At 28.6% G+C, this 23,628-nt stretch overlaps 1 protein-coding gene across 2 annotated transcripts in view; it reads left to right on the top strand.

Annotated features, from left to right (window-relative positions):
- The window catches only part of LOC142326392 (vesicle-trafficking protein SEC22a-like), a 41,260-nt gene extending 18,257 nt beyond the window's left edge, over positions 1 to 23,003 (top strand). For both annotated transcript variants that reach the window (XM_075368868.1, XM_075368872.1), the window contains 3 exons: positions 805 to 929; positions 17,659 to 17,727; positions 22,624 to 23,003. In XM_075368868.1, coding sequence (XP_075224983.1) covers positions 805 to 929; positions 17,659 to 17,727; positions 22,624 to 22,824 — 395 coding nt within the window. In that variant the 3' untranslated portion in view covers positions 22,825 to 23,003. The remainder of the gene's footprint in view (positions 1 to 804; positions 930 to 17,658; positions 17,728 to 22,623) is intronic.
- Positions 23,004 to 23,628: the final 625 nt, after the last annotated feature.

The raw sequence follows: 23,628 nt of genomic DNA on the forward strand, positions 1-23,628 counted from the left end.
AGATTGAATATAGAAAAAAATAGTTAAAAAAAAAATTGCATGAAAAAGCAAGATTATTTTTCATTTACAGAGAGAATGTAAAAAAATCATTATTTCTTGTCAAAGTTAGATGAGATGAGATTGATATGGTAGAATAATATAACTATCATTCTATTATAGGAAGGATGGTGAGATGATGTGGTGGGATGCATAACTGATATGGTATCCTCATCACTTCCTTATGAGTACAATATTTTTAAATAATACTTTGTATTTATCTGCATCTGGTTACTTCGATAAATAAAAAAATGTTAATTGTTGAAATATTTCAGGAAAAAAGAACAAAGTACAACAATAGTGTAATTAATGCGACACAAGTTTTACAGTAATTACTTTAAACAGTAAGACATTAAGTTATTATTATACATTACTATTGCATATGATTGGCAATATAACCCAGTTTAGCATGGATGAATAAGTTCTTTGCATGGTGTAGCTTCTGGTAAATTTTGCAAATAACAAAAGACTTAAAATTAGTGGGGTGGTTTTTTGTAGTCTTTTCTTTAAAACCACCCGGCTGTATAATTTGTTAAACTATTTAAAATTTTTAATTTAGATGGTGCCATAATAATTAAGCCAATAATTATTCTGATTACTTTTTCTTTATATAATATGTTTGGTTTAACAAGGTTTAGTTCAAGAGATTGTTGAAAATATTACATTAGTACAGAGTATAATTTAGTAAATCTGATTATTCATTTTAATTGCATAACATAAATGTTTTTTTCTTAAAACATAAAAAAATTTATTGTTTATTTGTTATAGTGGGCCCACCACCAAAATTAGAACCTCTTGCATGGTATGCAGTTGTTTCAATTCTGCCTACATCAATGTGTGCTTTTCTTGGTCTTTATAGAGGATTTTCAGCACTTAGTGAATCTTCAATAGAGGTATGTAGTCTTTTTTATACTATTATACTAATTATCTCTAATTGTCTTAATATACTAATTCATCTTTTAATTAAAAAATTACTGATAATTTATACAGTAGTGTGTCATATGCTGACTGATTCCATCCTTAAAACTGTATTTTTACCACTACAGTTTCTTAATTAGAAAAAGTTTGCATCAAAACATTTTCTATTTAAAAAATTGATAGTTCATAGATTTCATTATAGAAATTTATGTTAACCGTTCCATTGTTTTATTCCAACACATGAATTCACTATATGACACAAAACACCTACTTGTTAAATTTTACCATCTGACTGCTTCCAATAAAAATGTTACCAATAATTGTGCTACATATTTTCACCAGATTTAAACAAATAAAAACTGTACTAAAGTTTGGATTGGATTGGCAAAGTGCTTTTCTACAGAAAAATCATCTTTACAAGTAGTTTTTTCTGGAAGCATTGTAGATATAGAGTTAAGATGATTTTTATTGTTGGTCATGGAACTTTGACAGAATTTATAAAGGAAAATTGTACAGTTGAAGGTTATAAAGGGGGTTTTTTACCACCTGATGTGAATTTTTATTTAAATTTTATGGCTGTTTTTGCTAAAAAATAATATCAAAAAACAGAATTGTATAGAGTCACTTATTGATAGTTTTTGTATGTGTTGTCATATTTTTTTTATTTAAAGGGAAATATTTTTTATTATGAGGGTAATATTAGATTTCTACTTCCACTAAAGGTTTTATACAGGAACATTAAAAAATTTTAATTGGTCCAGAGGTAAACAGCTACAAATCATTTGTAAGTTCACAATAATCTTTCAGTTAACTATAATTTTAAAATATTGAAGGAAGAAAAAAGATACACCTTGAAACTATTCAAAAATATTTCTTATGGCTCTTGCACTTGTGACATAATAAACATGTTCCCTCCATTGCTGTAAGTTCTATAATGGATGGAATTCACATAAGTGTGGACAAGTTGTAAGTAGTATACGATACAGTGAAATCTCAATGTATTGGACTTCAGTTTTACATACTTTTCAGTTTTATGTACATATTTGAAATCCCTGTTTAAGTTCCCCATATTTTAATGCAAAGATATTTCACTTTTACTATCTTATTATGAGTCTATTTCATTATTATTATTATTGTAAAAATTTATAGGTTAAAATATTTTTTTTTTATTTTCATTCATATTTTATCTATTATTGGCCTAAGATTTTCTGTAATTTACATTGCATAACATTTCCCATTTTATTTCAAGCATTTTGTTGTGAAGGTGAAACATTATAAAAAATTTTGCTTGAACTGTAGCATCTTCTATGTTCTTTGGTCTGCATGGATTGATTGTATGCTTTTGTCATTCTTCTATCAAGGCTAATCAGAAATAACAGCCTTGAAGTGTGAACAGTTTCATTAACCTTCATAGAGTTGGTGAATACACGTGTTTATTTTATAAGTAAATTTTATGGTGGTGATTGTGTACGGTATTTGAAAAGAAATATACCAAGACTTTTGATAATTGTTGATGTACTGCTCTACTGCAATGGAAACAAAGAAAAGAAAGCAATTCCTAATAGAAGAGAAAGTGGTATGAAGCTGGTCGATGTAGCATGTGCTTATACAATACAAAGCCAACATCAGTCCCAACTGTAATAAAAGACGGGGAAAAATTATAAAAATGTATGAACATTATAATTTGCCTCAATAAGAAGAAGATTAGTCTTTGGGACTGTCATGAAATAGAAGAGGCAATAGACGTTTCTGGGCCACTAGAGCAAAGCAAGCAGCTTCAAGGCAAAGTAAGAAAATTTTTGATGTTAAACATAAAGGATTTTCTAGCAAATCCTGACTGGCTGTTTCATTTTTGCAAGAAACTAACAAAAAAATAAATGAAAAAAATTTTAAAACAGCGTCATTAACAGTGGCAGTGAAGCATCTTGAGGAGTTGATATTTATGTCCAAAAAAATGAGAGACAGTTCTAAAGTTCCTATTTGGAATATAACAGTTTGCAAAAAATTACATTGCAGAAAACGAAACAAACAAGCATCAATGACTTTTTCAAGTCATATTAAATTTACAATTTACAGTAGTTTTTATAAATAGGGTATTTACCATATTTTTTTTGTTTACTACTTTTTTCCTAACATTAAGGTGCGTGCTATTTTTAAATCCCCATCTGTTGCTGAATACAACATTGTAAAGGACTAAGGATTTTCTTTATCTGTTGATTCTGTAAGGACCGGAATGCAATTGCAGTAGGCCTAGATGAAAGTTAAGACATAGAATAATTGCATTGCATAATATGGGAATTTTTTTTTCATTAAAACTTGTGTTTTCAGTATAACATTTTTTCAAAGTAAAGAATAAATAAAAGGATTTTGTGATGTACTTTATACAGATTTCACTATATTTATTAGGTCAGTTTTTATGTTGGGAAATGGTTACATTTTTTTTTTCTTAAAAGCCTCCATAATATGTTAACTAAACTGGATTTGAATTTATTTATTTCATAGGTTAAAACAAAAATTATCTAATTTTTACAAAAAAAAATTACAGTAGATAATTTTTAAAAGGCGAAAAATGATAAATGTTCCACCAATTTATCCCATATATTATACAAAATTGAGAAAAGCAGATAGAAAGCCTTAACAAAAATAGATTCTTTAGATTTATGCATAGACAAGTTAATTTTTCAATTGAAATTTATATTTTGAATATGTGAATGCTGTCTGTTATGCTTATAGAACTTAGATCATATAAGGAAAGTGATTTATTTCCTGCTAAGGTATTTATGTTTTTTAATAATCTCTTCATTTGACTGGAAATATTTATAAATAATTTTTTATAAGTCTGTCACTTTATCTTTTTTAAGTGATCAGTAACAAATTCTGTAAGACAGGATTATTTTTGCTTAACGGATATCAATTATTTGCAAAACATAGTAACTACTACACAATACCAATTACAAGTGTGCTAACAAATGTGTATACCTGAGTTGTTAAAATTTTGTAACTTTTAAATGTGTTACCTTCCTAGATATTAACCATTTTTACAGATGCAAAATATTCTTACATTTTACAAATTAGTTAACAAATATGTCATTTTGTTATAAATAATGAGGCATACTAAGAAATTTTTGGAGTAAAATATAGAGGGCATTCAAAAATTGTTTATAAATAAATAATCTAGAACTAGGTGCAATTTTATTGTTCAATCATTATCATCAGTAGTTATAAAGGAGTTGTTGAACATATATATAAATTAAAAACAAAGGTAAAAAATAACGGCGATTTCTTTTGGGGATTTTTATTTGTAATTGTAAAATAAAATAAAAATTTTTATGTAAAAGATTGTACAATCTCATTGTTAAATTGCTTAATCTGAAAACAAAGTTTAAATTAGTCTATACCTCCTAAACTTTCCACTTGGTCTGGTTACAGGTAATCTTTTTCATTAGTTTGTTACTGTTTTTAACGGATTCCTCTATAACTACAGATTATTGTTGTTCAAGCATTAGAATGTGTATCTAGGACTGCATTATCTTTATGAAAATGTTTTGAGTGTTCTCTCTATTTTATTCCAGTAATTACTTACAGTTTATTCTTTGTAACAGAATTATAATAAATATGTTAAATAATTTATACAATTTAAAAATATTTTGAAATTGGAAGATAATTCATTGTTTTCAATTACAGGCCTGAACAAATCAGCAAACAATTTAGTTTTAACTTTATTTAATTTTAATTTAGTTTCAGTTGACGTTAGCATATTAAAATGGTGAATAATCATTATAAACATGAAAATTTCAATGAAGAAGTGTTTGTAACTTCTTAATGAATTCAGGAAGATATGCACATGTACTAAGCAACAACTATCAAGGTACAAGGGATGGTTGATAACTTATACTCAGTTGATCATAATAGGAAAATAAAATATCAACAGAGTAATGCTGCTGCCATCTTGAAACTATACCACTTCACTCCAAACATGTCAAATCTCATTGAATTTAATTTTCTCATTCCTTGTCTATAGCTGTTGCCATGGGAGTTCGGTGTGCCTGCATGTCAACACATTTAAAACAACATTCAGTGATTGAATCTTAATCACTGAAAAAGTAAATCCTAGTGATAGTCATCAAGCTGTTTTCAGGAATGAAACTCTCAGCCAAACTGCTGTGAATAGGTGACTGATACAAAATTCATCGTGCAGCTCTCTGAAAAAATCTTTTCTTCATGTGCATGCGAAGGAGAATCTAAAAATAGGAACCCACATGAATTCTGTGTAGTATATAGAGATGTTAAAAGACTTAAGAAGACATATTTGTTAAGTTCAAAAATCCACGGAACCCATAATTGTGCAACGTGAGTAATGTTTAGTCAGACATAGTGTTTACCACTGATGCTTTTGTGATGTTGAGTTGAAATTCAGACCTGTTCTGTTTCCTCTATTTTTACTGCTCTGAAATTTTTTTGTCATTCTGAATTTAAAGACGAACCTGTAAGGTTGTTCTATAAATTCATTTCACTACAGATGATGATAGGTACAGTGAGGTTGTGAAGTGAAGGAAAAAGACTATTGAAATTCTATTCTATAGAGAACGCTAGTTTACTATTGGTAGAAATGAATAGCTGTAAGTGTTGCTGAATTGAAAAATAAAGATAAGATCTTGTAGCCAATAAAATGTAAATTTATGTTTTTTTCTTTCATTCAAATATCTCTTTCTATTTGTGACTTTACTTTTCACCCACCCCTCTTAAATGATATATACATACACTTCAGTTTGTATGTCAATACTAGGGAGCTGGGATTTTTTTTATCTGTGATTATAAAGAATTATATAATACTATTGTAAAATATTAATCATTTTTTTCTTGGTGATTTTTAACATGATCTAATTGCTGTTTCTATAGCTATGGATATGAAACATCATCAACAGTATGTGAATATGTAGGTAAATGTAAAATTAAAATTTTATAATTTAATTTGTAACTGTTTAACATTTGCATTCCAGATACATACTGACCAGGGTATTTTGGTAAGATAATCTCTTTAGGATTTGTTCATAATAATTTTGATGCATTGCATTAGTTAATACTTTATGAACTTAAGTTTATGTTATTTTTTCAAATTTAGTATGTTTGTTCAAACATGTTGACTTCATGGTATTCAACACATCATTACTTTTTACACAAAATCAGCCTTTATGAATCACTTGTTGAAACTGGACTTACAAAAAACATTAACATCAAAATTTTACTTACAGCTCATAAAAGCAATCCGCAGATTCATTTTAACAATAACTGTTTTCAGATTTGTTGTTTATTCAGTAAGAGTGAGATTTTACTTCCATTTTAAAATTAACTGTTTAATTTTTTTTTACATTCTAGTGAATGGCTGAAAAAAAAATCAATTACGTATTACATCCTTACCTCCAGTTTCTGTGAATTTTGAAAAAAAAATTCTGAAATATGAATATTATTTAGAGCTTAAGTAACACATTCCAAATGAAATTAATTTTTGCATACTCCATACAGTTGAGACACATATGTTGGAATTTGTAACAAATGGGTACTCCAGTATACTGTTATTTCATCTACTTGCATACCTTCTGATAAGTACAAGATAATAAACCTTTAAAAAAATTACTACATGTTTTCAAAGGAAAGAAAAAAAATTGATTGATGGATTGAAAAACAGGAAATGAGTTAACCAGAAAGATTGCTGCTGTTGGAACTGCCAACATCCAAAACTTCATTCACCAAGCCCCGTTAAGCAAATGAAAAACTCGAAAATATTCGGAATCTTTTTTTCCAGTAGATAAACTTAGCTAGATGTTGCATTAAATTTTTTTTACAATTTCCATTTCAGGAACATTACTCCGAACTTCACGCCATTCAATGTTCTGTGTTTGCTCCCTGATATTGGGGTATAAGTATGATTAATTGTTAATTGCAGGCAACCCATGTTTTGAAAACAATTATATGCTTTTCAATAATTACAATTTTTCCTGCCTAAATGTGTCAAATCACATCCATCACAGAGACTAGCCACTACATCTTATTAGGTGTAACCATTGTGAAAGACTGGCTGCATTAAATTGTGCTAGATTAGTTCAGCTGAAATCATGACTATGTATCATGCTATTGTTTATCACCCAAATTGCAAAAAAAAAAATATGTCATCAAGAAATAATGTTGATTTAATGCATTACAAACGTTTGGTGATGTTATGCATTACTGTACGAAATTCCTTCCCTAAATATAATATTTTTGATAAAAGCATTTGTTTAACTACTACAAAGTTATATTTTTTATCACTGTACATTGATTTAAGCCAAAATTTAAATGATAAAAATTGAAACATTACATTATAAATTTAAAAATAATTTAAATACCCTAACAAAACAAGGTTCCGAGTACACATATGATGAGCATATCATTGGTTCTTGGGCGTGTTTCCAGTGATAAATTTCAGTTGGAAAATGTTGTTCAGATCCAGAATAATACATTTGTCAAATTTCAACAAAATCAGACGAGGGCCAAATTGTACATAATTACTAAAAACAAAATTAATATAAACAAACATTTAATTCTTTTTTCTCTATTTTGTTAATTTACTCTGTAAAACCCATTTGAGAGCCCAGAATAAAGGATTATTTGGATATTCACTGAATGTTTTTTGTCATCTTTACAGTCAGCGTGCTACTCTAATTTACTTATTTATACTACTAAGTTATGCTGTTATATTTGATGACATTACTCTACTTATACAGGTCACACATAACTTTGTCTTTTTCCAAGTGCTATTTTATGTTATATTTCTCATTCCAATATTTTTTATCCCTAAAATAGGCCTTGAAAAATATTACCACATTGCCATAGCATATGTGATACTATGGCTTCAAAATTATTTCTGTTGTATATATCTGTAGACAAAAGCCTAGATTCACAACATTTAATAATTTCTGCTGCATGTGTTACTTCAATAGTATTTAATAGTAATATTAAATTAGGTATGTTAGAAATTAATAGATTTATTTAATTAATATTAAACTGCATTAAGTACTTTTTTAAATATTAAGATCCATTGAAATGTAAATTTGATTCCATGTATTTATAAAATAATATCTTTATTTTTTTATTTTTTAACCTTTTTTTAGACGCAATAATGTATTTTAAAGAAAATAGTACATCAATTTTTATTTTATGAATGCCTGTAAAATATTTATTTACATTGCATTGTCTGTATATTTGCTCAGTGCACTGTTTTAAAGTTTTTTTTACTAATACAAAAATGTATGAATGGTTATCTCTAAAGTAAAGACAGTTTCATTGTAAAAAAATGTATTCTGGAAACTTATAAACATTATTTATTCCTCTTATTTTTATTATTATGAATTAAGACATTTATCGTACCGATCTGTAATTTCGCTACCCTACTGACTGATATGTTGATGGTGTGGTTGCTTGGTTTTAATAAGTCAGAATATAGACTGGCAGTACATTGTGCATGGCGGGCTAATCTACCCCACAATCTTTTAATGAGTGCAGAATTCTTTACTCTTGGAGGCATATTTTTAAAATTACTTTTTTTATAATTGCATTGAAATTTTTTATTGTGACTTACTGACAGTAAACCTTCAATAAGTACTTTGTTTGATCTCGTGAAATATTTTAATGTAATTTCAGGAATTGGAAGACAGTAGAAAAAGCACGATTCTTAACAATGAGATTTGTGGAATATATTAAAAGAATCATTTACCCTATCACATCAACACCACTTGGTCAGCTGAAGCGTAGCATATTGTTTCTAAAAGTAAATGAAGGTTTTAAATTTTCAGTCATACTGATTTTACTCGGGTTTATTTTATTTTATTTACTAGGGTTTACAGCTATTAAAAAAATTAGTAAATAAATTTTTATAATTTATTTACAGGTTGAATAAGTGACTTGATTCACTAGGCATATGTCTGGTGTATAGCTAAATTTCCTTCATCAGAATGATTTATTCCAAGATTCTTTGAATAGCTAAAACTAAAATTAAATTACGGATTAACATAAAGAGGAATTTCAAATTCCTTAAAAAAGCTTACTGTGATTTCTAAACCTTGTTTAATGTTGGATAAATTGTGGTAGGAATTCCTGTTCTTGAAAATGTATCAGTGATTCTTAATGTTATTGTCTTGATTATACATAGTGTGAAATTTTCTATTCTTTTAATTTCTTTGTAAAATTTCTTTACAATATACCAAGGGAGTATCAAAATTGTATGTGACTTTTTAAAATTTGTTAGGCCTAAAATATTACCAGATAGATAAATGAAAATAATAATTACTCTCTGCTAAATTGATGATTGTTGGTGTAATTAACTTGTAGTAATCTACATTACCTACATTACCTTAAAAGTATAGGAATAGTTGTAATATTTTGAGGGTAAAAAAAATAATAACTCAAGAAAAGTAATTCAGAAAAGTTATGTTTATTCAAGAACTGATTTTTTTTTCTTCTACAAATTACTACATTTCATAATTTTAGTTCATTCAGAAGGTTCATTTGTTGCATTTGCATCAGCTGAATTTTTATCTGTAGTACATACTGGTTAAAGAATAAAGTCAAAAACCAAAACTACAACTATAAAGTCAAGTACCTTTCCAAAACTTCCATGATTTATTGATTATAAAATTCATTTTGGCTTCCTGATCATGGTTATATTAAAATTAATCAAAGACATTATTAAAGTTGAGTGAAAATTATCCCATTATTATTGAGTAAAGAATTTTGTAATGTTTATTTATTAAATTTTTTGATTGTGCAACAGTGATGTTGATATCCACTGCTGTCACATGTAGCTGATAGGTAATATGATGAACGGTACTCTTCAAATAATTGATTTGCTTAGTAAACTGACGAGAACCATAAATATGTGACATGTATGGTTTATACATCACATAGAAAATTTAAAAGAACATAGTGATTAAAGGAAATTAGTTTGATATATTTCACAGATACTCATTCTGTCTTGAAGATATTTTTATTTATCTAAATTGATGGGGTGTTAATTTTACATTTTACAGCATTCACATTTTAAATGTTGATGTTACAAATACAAGTTAAATAACTGGTGTTTTTTTCTCAGAAATTCTATTTCATTTGATTTTTTACATTTGCTTTCAGGAAATGTTTTGTGGTTAGATTATCTAAACAGATTTTATTTGCTTCTTTTCCTGTTGTAAAATGTCTGCATGGGTTTTTTTTTTGTATGTGAGCATGCTCTATTTAAATATATATTTATTGCATTAAATTGACCCTTTTTTTAAGTGTTTTTAAGGATTTTAAGTATTTTTTTTAATTTTTCATATGTTTTTGTCTTTGTCTCCTTTTAGTATTTTTACCCTTTACACGTCCTTCTAACTGTAATTCGCTAATCCTGAGTGTCATGCCCATTATAAAACTTTGCCCTTTTTATGAAATGAACTGTGTCTTATCCAATTTTCTTTAATTCTCTTTGTTTTGTACATTATCAACTCATTAGATTTTCAACATTCTCCAAAGTATTACCTCTCAAAATTCTCATATTCTTATTATAATTTTAGTTTAATTTGAAATCTCTGTTACACAACTTATGGTACAAGGAAAAACAAATTATTCTCAAGAAAATGTTTACTTTGTACTATTTGTAATCCCAACCTCTGCAGAAAATCTACCTTGGTTTTGTCAGTTAATTTACTGTCAGGTAACTCCTCTTTATTTGAAATTTGTTGTTTTTAACTAAACTAATTTTATGAACTTCTTTTGCCAACTTAGAACAATAACAAAAACTCGAAGGATGTAAAAATGAGGATTTTAATCCTGTAATGATAAAAAAATAATCTGAATATACTGGAAGATTGAAGAAGAAAGGGAAATAATTTGGGAACTGATTCTAGAACTTGAAATAAGGAAAAATGTTCATACAAACATATGTCCAGAAATGTTTTATGTTATTGAGTTACTGCTAGTAAAAAATTTCACCCAAATCTCAGTTGAATCAGTGAAATGAGGTCATACTGAAATTTTTATGGCATTATATAAGAGGTGGGGTAAATTTGATAGTTTTGTATGATGTTTGACCAAAAAACTGGATAAATTAGGTCTCAGAAATGCTATTTTCTGTAGTTTTCATGATATCCAAAATGTAATGGAAAATTAGGTGATGGGAAATATTTTTTTTTAGGTTTGAAGTACAAAAAAATTTGTTAAATGACTGAATAAATTGTGTTAATTTTATTAACAAAACCTGTAGAGAATTTAATTCTGAGAAAATTGATGTAATAAAGTCTATGAAAAGCAAAAACATTAATCAACTTTTATTATTAAAAACAAAACTTAACAGAAATATGTTACGAAGTTGTAAAAATTAAAAACAGCTAGTACAGTAAATTTACACCTTAAAAAATACTCATGTGGATTGACTAATAATGTACAATAAATGTTCAGATATTTCATTGACATCGATGCAATTCTTAACTTGTTTCCTTACATTTTCTGTCGCAAATGTAATGTCTTCTCATGCCTTGATGAGGCAGCAGCATTGAGAATGCAAGTGATAGGTTCTTCATGTGAGCCTAATTTTTGCTTGTATACCTTGCAGTTCATCCATCCCCATAAACAGTAATGTAAGGGAGTAGGTTCATTGATTTAGGTACTAATTTACTGGCCCCGCTACGTCCAATCCATTTACCAGTAAACTTTTCTTCTAAGAAATTGCCTTCATTTGTAAAATGTGTATGTGCTCCATCAAATTGATAGAACATAACAATCATTTGATTAATGAAAAATTTTCAAGCACTTTAAGAATTTCATTGGTAAAAATTCCAGATAATTTCTCCCCATGACAAGTTGTTTTAATATGAAAGGGCCTATAATAGGTTGTCAATCACGCCACACCAAACATTCACTGAAAATTGTTGCTGGAAATTTGATTCAACTACAGCATGTGGGTTTTCTTCAGACCATCAATGCTAATTTCGAGTATTGTTTTTGCAGTTATATACAAAACTAACTTTGTCTGAAAGTTGTATGAATGGAATTAAGTGGTAATTTCTGTTAACCTATTGACAAAACTGACCCATCTCCAAGCTAGAGATATTGAACTTTCTGAACATGATAAGGACGCTGTCTATGAGCATGTAAAGTATACCATTCTCATGAAGATTATTTAAAATTCTACAAAATACTTCACAGTTTTGAAATGCTTGTTTAGGATACCTATGTCCAAATTCGTCTACCGCAGCTGGAGGACTTCCATCGCAAAAGCTACACCCAAAAATCATATAAGCATATTCTGACTGTAGAGACATGGCATTACTTTTAAAAAAATTCAAAATGAAATTTCTCTTTTTTAAATTCAGATTCAATTGGAAAAATGTAGGTATTGTTTAAACTACAAAAAATACAAATACACTACATAATATGATTCTTAAAAATAAATTAAACAATCAAAATTATGTCAAAAACAACTAAACCTCCCAACATTTATCATTAACACATAACCACAATTTTATGACTATAGTTAGTAATATTCTAACACAATTGAAGCATACAATTAGTGTTGTCAATCTAATTTGTCAAAGGTCTAAATTTATTGTACTAAAAACAGCTGTTTTTTGTTTTTGTTTTTTTTTTAATTTAGTATTTCATAGCATTTTTTTGTAATAAAAGTTGATTTTTTTTTTTGTTTCATAGACTTTATTACATCAATTATCTCAGAATTAAATTCGCTACATGTTTTGATAATAAAGTTTATACACTTATTAATCATTTAACAAAGTTATTGTATGTTAAACCTAAAAAAATGTTTTTTGTCAGCAAGTTTTTCTGTTTGATGTTGGATATCATGAAAACTATGGGAGTTACAGTTTTGGGACCTGTTTTATTTAATTTTTCAGGCCAAAAACCATTTTGACCTTGTTTCACCAAGCAGACTGAAATCCAGGCAAAATTTTTTGCTTGTCATTACTTAATTATAACATGTTTTCGGACATATGTTTGTTTGAATGTTGATGATTTATGTTTGTTTCAATTGCTTGTGTTTTGTAGCAGAATGGCCATTAAAGTACTAGCTGATCATTCTTTACATTCGTATAGAAGAAACAAAAGAGGGAAACATCAATCTAAGATACAACCTTGCTTTTTGCTTTGTCCAGTAAAATCTGTTGAAAATTTTTAGGTATTATAAATGATATGCAACATTAATTCTCAACTTGTCTTTAATACTTGGTGTTAGTTAAACTTAAAAAAAATTTTCAGCGAGTCAATTTAGTGTATGTGAGCAGAGTATTAAGCAGAAATATAAAACATGCTGTTTGTTGTGATCAGGGACACTGAATGACAAACTAATCATTAGTACAGATGTATTACTATTTTCTTGTTATTCTTTAAAAGCTATCCCTTATATGTTTTTTATTTACTCTTTGCTCTTCTGTTTTTAATAAATTGTACTTAGTATATGCTAAATGTAAGTAATTTTATTTATTATGAGGTACTGCATTTTTATTTTAAACTTTTTTCAATAATTTGAAATAAATTAAATTTATATTTTTATTCCTTATAAAGATTAATTTCAAGAAATGAAATGGCATCGTTTCTCAGTAGGTGTTTTTAATCATCAGAAAATTTTTAACTGATTCATATATCTATAATATCGTAGTAAAAATATAACACCTTTTCTTCCATGAACATTTATGTATGAGGTCTATAAATAAAGTAGAGACTAGTTTTTTTGACAGCCAAAGTGGCAACACTGTAAATTTACTAGTAAACATATGTTTATATGAACAACTGATTTATATTAGGTATTAATATTTTTAGTCTATTATTGCCATGTGAAATGTAAACAAACTTTGTGAAACAAATTTTTGTTGTGCATTACAAAAATGAGTGATACTAATTATGAGCAACATTGTGCAATCAAGTTTTGTGTTAAACTCTGTGAGAATGCTACTGAAACTTTTTCAAAATTGAAAAGGGCGTATGGAGATGATATTCTGCATATGGAAGGTGTTTAGGTGGTTTAAGGTATTTTCAGATGGCCAGGAATCAGTTGCAGACAATCCACGCTCTGGAAGACTCTTAATGTCACAAAGTGACGACAGTGTTAAGCGAGTCAGAGACTTGATGCTGTAAGTCCAGTGATTAACTGTCAGAAATATTGTAGAACAATTGAATTTGAACCATATCACAGTCCATCAAATTTTGACAAACAAATTGGACATGAAAAATATTTGTGCAAAATTGGTCACAAAAATCCTCACTGTTGAATAGAAAAACAACGGGTGGAAGTGTGCCGCAATCTTGTAGGGCGAATTGAAACTGATCCTGATTTTCTAAAAAAATGTTATTACTAGTAATGAATCTTGAATATTTGAGTACCACCCAGAAACAAAATGTCAGAAGATGGAAGGAGTGGCACACTTCAAACTCACCACGTCTCAAAAAAGCAAAAATGAGCAATCAAAAATTGTTTTTTCGATAGTTGTCCATATGGAGTTTTTGCCTACAGAACAGACTGTAAATCAATATGTTTACAGAGAAATTCTTGAAAGACTGCGGAAAAGAATTACCTGCTTGAAACCAATCATCAAAGTCAACTGGATGCTGCATCATGACAATGCACCTTGTCACATTGTACTCCCAATGAGGTTTTAGCAAAGGAAAACATTCCTGTAGTTTCTCAACCACCTTATTCATCTGACTTGAGTCTCTGCGACTTTTTCCTCTTCCCAAGTTTAAAAAAAAACTCAAAGGACATCATTTTGGTACAGTAGAAAACATTAAAAAAAAATGTAACTGACCATCTGAAGGATATTCTGGTTTCTGACTTCCAATACTGCTATGAAAAGTGGGAAAACCGTTTGAAGCGTTGTGTTGTTAATTATAGTCAGTGTATAATTGGATTGTAAATAAAGAGTTTTTCTGAACCAGTCTCATTGCTTTATTTACAGACCTTGTATATATTTCTATGCATTTCTTGTGATACAGAAGCAATGTTTATCAGTCTTAAATTTTTCCGACTATTCAAAAACAGATGCATTGATTTAAAAAAAAAACTTGCAGGATGATGTTTTCTTAATTGTAATTAAACTCTTAGCTATTTATTTTTAATTTTTCTACCATCTCCACATCCTGTACATTTTATTCTGGATGCAAAGATGTAATAATGATATGATTATTGAAGAAGAGAAAATAAAATAAAAATCTGAATGTTAATTATAACAAATGATTGCTAATGATTTATATATATATATATATATAAAATTATATATAGAATTATACAAATTCTGTCTGTAATCGTTTTGTGCCACCATATTAAAAATACATTAACCAAACTTTACAGAAACCATATCCACACCTTCAGCATCGTTTTAAAACAAAAATTCAAAAGTTATAACTAAAAACAGGTCAAAAATTTCCCCTTTTTCACCATTTGACAATGTCAATATATATATATATATTAAATTATCTCCTACATGTTTGTCATCGCCTAGCGGTCGCATTACTTATCTAAAATTCAAATTTTAAAGGGTCAATATTCAGGTCTGCATGATATATATAAGTCGAAATAACTTTTGATTATATTCATAGTTAAAAAAATAAATTAAAATAATTTACGCTTACAAATTAAATTAAATAATCTGTAAATTAACAACAGATTGCTTTCATTGGGAGCCTTGTACAGCCGCTCGGCACAACACCATTGATCCATTGGAAACTGAAGCCACCAAAACTTTGCAGTGGCACTCAACTATATATCAAAAATTTATCAAGAAATACCGTAGAAGCAACATTTCTTACTGGAAAAAAATATAGGAGATGTTTTCATATCCAGGATTCCAATAATTTCAACTGATCTTCCATTTCAATTTAAACATTTGCAATCCCCTTTAAGAATATCGTACCCAATTACCATCAACAAATCACAAGAACAATCACTTAACATTGCTGTATTACTGTTGGAAAATGGTTGTTTTGGTCATGGTTAATTATATGTAGTGTGACTCAAGAGTAGGTTCACCAAGAATTTATTCATTCAAGCTGAGAATCACCAGAGAAACAGCACAGTTTACAAACTACCTGCGTGGGATAATAATCTTTTTATTTTTTTCTACTTTAATATATTGTAATATATTTTATTTGATTTTACCATATTGTATTTTACTTCTTGTATTAAGTAAGGGAAGTATTGGGAATGGAACGGAACACAAGAGTGGTGGGAGTTTCAATATTTCTCCCTACACGTCGCAGAGCCTGGACAATGTCCCTTGCTGCTGTATCATTCTATAATCGGGCGTGTTTCATGGGTTTATTTAGTGGCAGTTATAAGTTTTAAGTTTTATTTATGGATGGATTTAGTGATTTGTGTTGCGATAGCAAAAAATTTTGGTTTTCAGATTTCAACAAAAATATACATTTTGACCATCTCTGAATCCATTTTGACTAGTTTTGGCATGACATGTGTACATATGTATGTATCTCAGATAACTCAAAAACAATTAGCCATAGGATGTTGAAATTTTGGTTTTAGGACGTTGTAACACTTAGTCGTGAATCTCCCCTTTCTCCTTTTCATTGCAATTGACTGAAAGTCAATTGGTGTTCAAAAATCCAAAACAAAATTTGGATTTTGCACTTTTCTTACTTGTAATAATAAACCCTCATTGAGAGAGACCCTTATTTTCATTGGTTCCAGAGTTATAGCCAATTGAAATTTTAATTAATGAAATATTTGGATCTTAGAAGGGGAAAGGGGAAGCCACATCGGATTGAATCAGACTTCACCTACTCCTTTTTTTAACTTAATTTAAATATATTGATTTATTAATAATTATTAACCTCTGATTGTAAAAATTTTTTTACAATAAATAATAATTCAGTAATAACAATAAAAAAAAAATCAGAAGTTATTAATGAAATAAAATTTTATGTACTTTTCATCTTAAAAATATGTGTATATGTAATTTAATAGCTGTACTTGGAAGTCATTTAGTGTCCACATCACATTTTATGGTTCGGCGACATGTATGCACATAATGACTTTTATACATCTAACATGTATACAAGTCAAAATAAGTTTTAATTAATTTGATTATATCCAAGGCTAATGGATACAATATCAATAAAAAAATTTTACAGAAATTGTGGTTTAAATTTTTCCTTCAATATGTAAATCATTTACTGCATGAAAAGACTACTGCCGGGACAGCAGAAGCTGGCCCAGTCGACTTTAACAATAAAAATATAACCCTTTCCCTTTCCAAAGGGCAACTAGATATATATATATATATATATATATATATATACTTACTGCTGCTGAAGCACTATATACTGCCACTGCCGAAGGGCAGTGTATATAAATGTAGAGTTCAACTTCTGGAGAATACAATCATATTTTTATGGACTCTTTGTATGGGAAAAAAATTATGCATATGAGTTAATTATACTTTTGTATGATTATACATATCAGTTTTGATTGGAAAATAATTTTATTCTTTCGTTTGCATCTCACTAATAGTTTTTATGTTGTCATAATCATATTTAGTCATATCTAAAGTTCATAATTCATAATCCTATAAAATCTGATTTTATTTTGTAGTTAGTAAAGGAAATTGTTCTTGTTAATTATGTAATCTGTTTAATTTATTTAGTAACTTTTTCCATTGTTTTATTTATTGTTGACAGGAGTACGATGGCCCTAGTCCCACTCATGGACTTGTATTTTTAGTTGAAAGTGTACTGAGAGTTTTTCAGGTATAGTGTTTATTTAGTTACTTTTTTTTTTTATTTATGTATATTCATAAATTTTTATGGGGTTTCTGAGTTCTTTATTTTTATAAACATGTGTTGTACATTCAGAATATTTTCTGAATGAAACAGCTACTAGCCAAATATTTTTAATGTGTTTAGTGCAATTACAATGCAGTTTCCATTTGTTGTTCTGCAAAAATTTAAATGATATTCCAGTTTTTGCCACACATGACAAAACACAGTTCCAGTTCTTATGTACATGATAAAACATATCAATAGTCTGTGTGATTCTTGCTTTCAAACAATCAATGTCAGTCTTGTTTGATGTAGTTTAAGTGATTAAAATCCAAAGGCATAATTCTAGCAATTTCTGGTAACAGTACCTTCTACTCTCCCCTTCCTATCTAGCATCTTAGAAATGACATATACAGCAGAAATTTGCAATGTTGGTGTAGGGCAAAGGAACATCATACTGTATTCTATTACTTTTCACCTATAATTTGGGTGCTGCATATAATTCCAATGTATCTAGATAGTTCTGTGAAGTCAAGGAAAGTTCTATAAACATGTCTACTCTTATCACATGTAAGTATACACCACATGTCCATTTCAGGATTGTCAAAATCATGTTCGTAAAGCATTATTTATTAGTCCATAGTACAATGCATCAGTGAATTTGACCAGAACACATGAAATTTAGCTTCATCACTGAACATTGTTCTGTTAAGAAACTCTTTATCATTGTTTTACAGATTGAGCATACCCATGACAAACTTCATATTGTCGGGATTATCACATGGGCATAACACTTATAACATCTCATATTTGGAATCTTAAACAGAGATGTTTTTTCAGAACTATGTTGTATGTAATTTTTTTAAGGTATAGATTATGACCCCAAATTGACGACAATTTTTTTAGTCCTTATCTCCCATAAAGATTTAATGCCTTGTTCATAACACATGACCTACCAGAACATTTTGGAACTCACCAACTCCTGGTTTCCTTAAGCTGGTGATCCTAATAATAAATATCTTTTCATCCAATGGTTCATCATGAAAACACTATGATATTCATGTGAAACATTTTTCAAAGATACAGATTTTCAAGCTGAAGAATGCAATGAATCCTCTTAAGTTGTCCTCATCACCCCATCTTGACTGAATAGCTTGATCCATTACATCACCATCATTGATTAGCTGTCATATATCCACAGCTCATACACCAAATTCAAAAGTACTAGATTATAGATCTTATAGATTATTATAGATTATTATTATATCTTATAGATTATTATAGATTATAGATTATAGATCTGTAAATAGAATTTCTCTATCACCCTCCATGTAATGGAAAGGGTATTACAGATCTATTTATAACATTTAGTATAACTTATATTACAGGATGTCATATACATTAAAACTGGAAAGCAGATCCACTCCTTTTGTAGATAGCCTCAGATACATCTTGAATTCAATTCCTACAGTAATCAGCTACCATATTAACAACTTTATTTGTCATTATAACCATTTTCAAACACTGAAATACCTTGGTGGAAACATTCACCTAGTTCATCACTTATTGCCCCCAAGATGGTGGGAAGACATCCAGATGGGAATGCAGGGACATATTACATTCCAAAGCTCTGTATGAAATTATCAGTTTATCTACATTGTCCTGGTAATCTTGTGATTTATGGACACCCAAAAATTTTTATAGGTGTCTTTAAATGCTATCCAAGCAGTGCGTTCTACATCAGTCAACACAGATTTTAAACATTTCATTTCTAACCAGTTTTCTTATTTGTGAATCAATAAAAATTCCTTCTTTAACTTATCCTTCACTTTTGGGAATTTCTGCCTTATGTACAAGAATCCTTTACTGTCCTTCTTTGTAGCTTGTACAAATTTTTTTATTAATCCCAGTTCGATATGAAAGGACGGTAAAAACATTTTCTGATTAACTAGTCTCATGAATGGTTTTTCACCAGTAATTAAGTACTCGCATTTCTTTCACTGTTTTACAACTTAATGCTGATCCTTAGGTTTTGCTGTCCCATTGAAAAATAAAACAACAGTATATCCAAACTGGTTGCTACCTAACAAAAGAGCTATTACTTTTAAATTTCCAAACACATTTCAACTATGCTTTTTGTAATTTACTTTTTCAATAATGGTTTTCATAACATCATGCATTTCTTTCATAGTAATTACATAACAGACTGGTACAAAAGGATATTTATGAGTATTATAAAGCAGAACTGCTTTAAACTGTACTTTAAGGAATTAGTGAAAAGGTGTTACTCCTCAGGTTCATGAACTTTTCATAATCATAATATAAGCTCTTCAATATTTCTACAATAAGCTAAATAATTTTCTGCAGCCATGAATTGTGAAAAATCATTCTGTCAGCTTAGATTTTTTTTTTTAAATATAGTTAAAAATATATACTGAGCATATATATAAATAACATAAAAACTTATGTATATAATGATGTGAATCATATATCTACAATTTTCTATTTAAATTTAGGAATTTTTCAGAAACTTAGGGTGATTGAGAAATTCTGACTTCAGTTTAAAGGAATTTTACAATTTTAGTTTTTTTGTAACTTTATGAAGTTTTCAAGATTTTGCTTCTGAATGTAGCCATGCAGCAGTAGTGTACACATATGAATATTGCCAGTTAATTGATTTGCTAGATCTGTAATTAAACATTGCTTTTAATTTTGAGTTGTGTAATCTTGGTAATCTCTCAAGACTTGATCAGAATTTATGGTATGAGAATCAATAGTTAAAAAGTGAGGGCAATTTTTAACTAAGTACCTTTAACTGAGAACTGATGTTATAACCATTACTGTTATCACAATCCAAAAAATGGTTTGAAGGCAATGATGCAGCTTTAGCTGCTTCTTTGTTGGAATTCAGTGAGCTGATAACTCCCTGTGGGACTGTTCAAGGTCTTGTTTTCTTTCTAGGATTATGCAAAAAGCGATACTAATTGGTGAGGTACTATCTATCTGTCAAACATTTTGAGTCACCTTTTCCTTGGACATATTTTGAAATGAGTTGATAATTAAGAAACATTACTAAAGGTATAACTCAGCATGTCAAACCCAGATGTGTCAGAGCTACTTAGATAACTAATAATACACCTATTATTTCAAAAATCTTTGTCAATTCTAAATAGTTAGTACATAAATAATCTGTAGAAGTGTAAAACATTCTTATTCTCATTCAGTATAAAACATTCATTATTTAAAATAGTAAGATGATCTTAATTTTCCTTTCTTTTCCTGTTTATAGTAATGAAAAAATTGTATATCGTACAACAAAATTAAAAAAATTAATACATTTTTAAAATAAGAATGAAACATTGTTAATCTGAATTTTTGAAAATTTTATTTATATAGTTGTAGATTTAATTCAGTGATTACATTTATAAATGTCTGAATAAATATATCATCAGAACTACAAGCTGTAAGACATGCCTGCTTTAGCAAAAGCAGAGTTAAAAACTCCGGAAGAAGAAATAAAAGAAACAGACTGTATAAAGCAGAAAAATACATATTGAAGGAAAAATGTTGTGACATAGAAAGAGAAAATTTTTGAACAAAAGATAGATGTTCTACATCAATAAATAAGAAGGGATTTTTGAGGAACAATACCTAAAAGAAGTCCAGATAGAAAATCATACATAAAAGTAATGAAAGTCACAAAAGGGGGACAAGAATAGATCATTTTACTGTATAGAGAGGAATAAATATTTTGTAGCATAATGGAAGAGTTGAAACTTATTGAAAACTGTATCAGATATTCTAGTCAAAAGAATCAGAATTACTGAAGTTCAGAATTTCCACTTAAAGAATTATGCAAAAAAATGTAGGATAGTTAGGTGATTTATCGTAAAACCGATATTTAGGCGAATTTGGATTGAATAAACTATTATAATTTATGATATTGTTTATAATATGTTGTGTATAAAACACCAACAAACTGCTTTAGTTTAACTAATGGGAAAGATTTGCACAACCGTCCAGTTTAATTGTCATCTAACAATCAATGAACTTGGAACTAATTCAATACCTCATTCACATCAGTTCAAATCATATAAATTGTTGGTTTGGTTATGAGGAGGATGGCAGCAAAGCTTGTTCCACAGTTGGCAACAATGAATAAGGACCATCAAAAGCAGATTACCATGATTTGCTAGAATATGCTAAATTTTATGAAATTTAAAAAAATTAATAATTGCTAATGATGAAATTAGGGTATTTGAATACAGCTGGAAGACTAAGGCTAGTTTTCACAGTGGAAGATAGCTGGTTGTCCGCAAGCCAAGTAAGTTTGGTATGTTCACAATAAGGTGAACACAATGCTGTTTTTTGATTTTAAGGATGGGCACTGGACTAAAGCTTTTCATCATTTGCAAGATGGTAGATCAAGATTACCATGACTGCATCATGGCAGTGCTTGAGTGTACTCAGCCCTTGTTGTATGACAGTTTTTAGGCAAACATGTCAGTCTAAAAACTGACTAATAAATATTAATCAGTTGAGATTTTAAACACTAATAAAACTGAATTTTCAGCTTCTATAAATAAGTAGCTTGCTATTTACTTATTTCTGATACAATCTGTAAATTATAATATGTACCGGTTCAGTAAACTGGTTTATTATTTATAACTTTTCCATATTATAGTAACTTAGTAATGATTTGGTTGTCTTTATCCTTAAAGTTTTCAATAAATGCTGAATTTAGAGCTTTTCAAGAAAAGATTCAAAATTCTCGCAGATTTTGAATTTGTAAAACTTTTAAACTATCTTCTTGTACCTGTAACAATATTATTCCTTGTAACATTACCTTGTAGTGTTCTAATTATGGTTTCTTATATTTTGCAGCTTTATCTTTTGATATATCACTCCAGGTATCGTATCATTGAAAGCTGGATTTGTGTTGTTTTACTTATAGCTAGTGTATGGCTAGTCTGGGACTTAAGAGATGCTCTACAGCGTTTTATTTTTGTATCAAGTGCAGTTGCTTCACACCTTAGCACTGTTACACGCCGATTGTGTATGAAACTGCCAGAGTATAATGTTTGATATAAATTACATTACCTCTCTGGCTTAACTAATAACATGTGGAATGTATTTGAAGTATAAAAAGTACCAATTCTAAAAAAAAATGTGTACTGTGGTTTATGTTTTAATTCCTATTAAATTATTAAATAAAATATTGTATACTTATATTAATATTTTAATAAAATATATCTTTTATTATATTTTTGGATCTCTGGTTTTCTTTATACTGCATTCTTATTTATGATGTACAGGTAAAACACTCTTCTGTGTTTTACTGTTCTGTTACCTATTTTTTTTTTTTTTTTCGTATTTATGAATGTTTTTTTAGTTTACATCACCATTTTGGAGAAATGATCTTGTGAAAATATGATTCATTTTTTTGTAAAAAAATTAACATGTAGATATTTTTGTTAATTTCATTTCATTTTGCTTACAATAAAAACTATGGTATTAATAAAGTAGATGATCTATTGCTGTAGTTAGTTCTTAGATGGTGCCACTGAAACACTTTATTGAAATAACAAAATAAGTAAATAAAATAATTATAATGTGCCATGTATATAAAATTAACTTATGCTGCTCCACTTGCTAGTTAAGGCTAGCGAGTGTAGGTTAAGATTGGTTAAATTATATTTATAATTTTATTTTCTTATTTCATTATAGCGTTTCAGTGGCACCATCTAAAAACTAACTAACTACAGCAGTAGATCACCTACTACATTAATACCAAAATGATATAATTGTTTTTAAATATTACATTTTTACTAAATACAACAAATTATATTGACTGATAGCACTTACTTCTGAATAAAAGATCAAATTTTT

This window comes from Lycorma delicatula, chromosome 1 (assembly GCF_047948215.1).
Source record: "Lycorma delicatula isolate Av1 chromosome 1, ASM4794821v1, whole genome shotgun sequence".
NCBI lineage: Eukaryota > Metazoa > Arthropoda > Insecta > Hemiptera > Fulgoridae > Lycorma > Lycorma delicatula.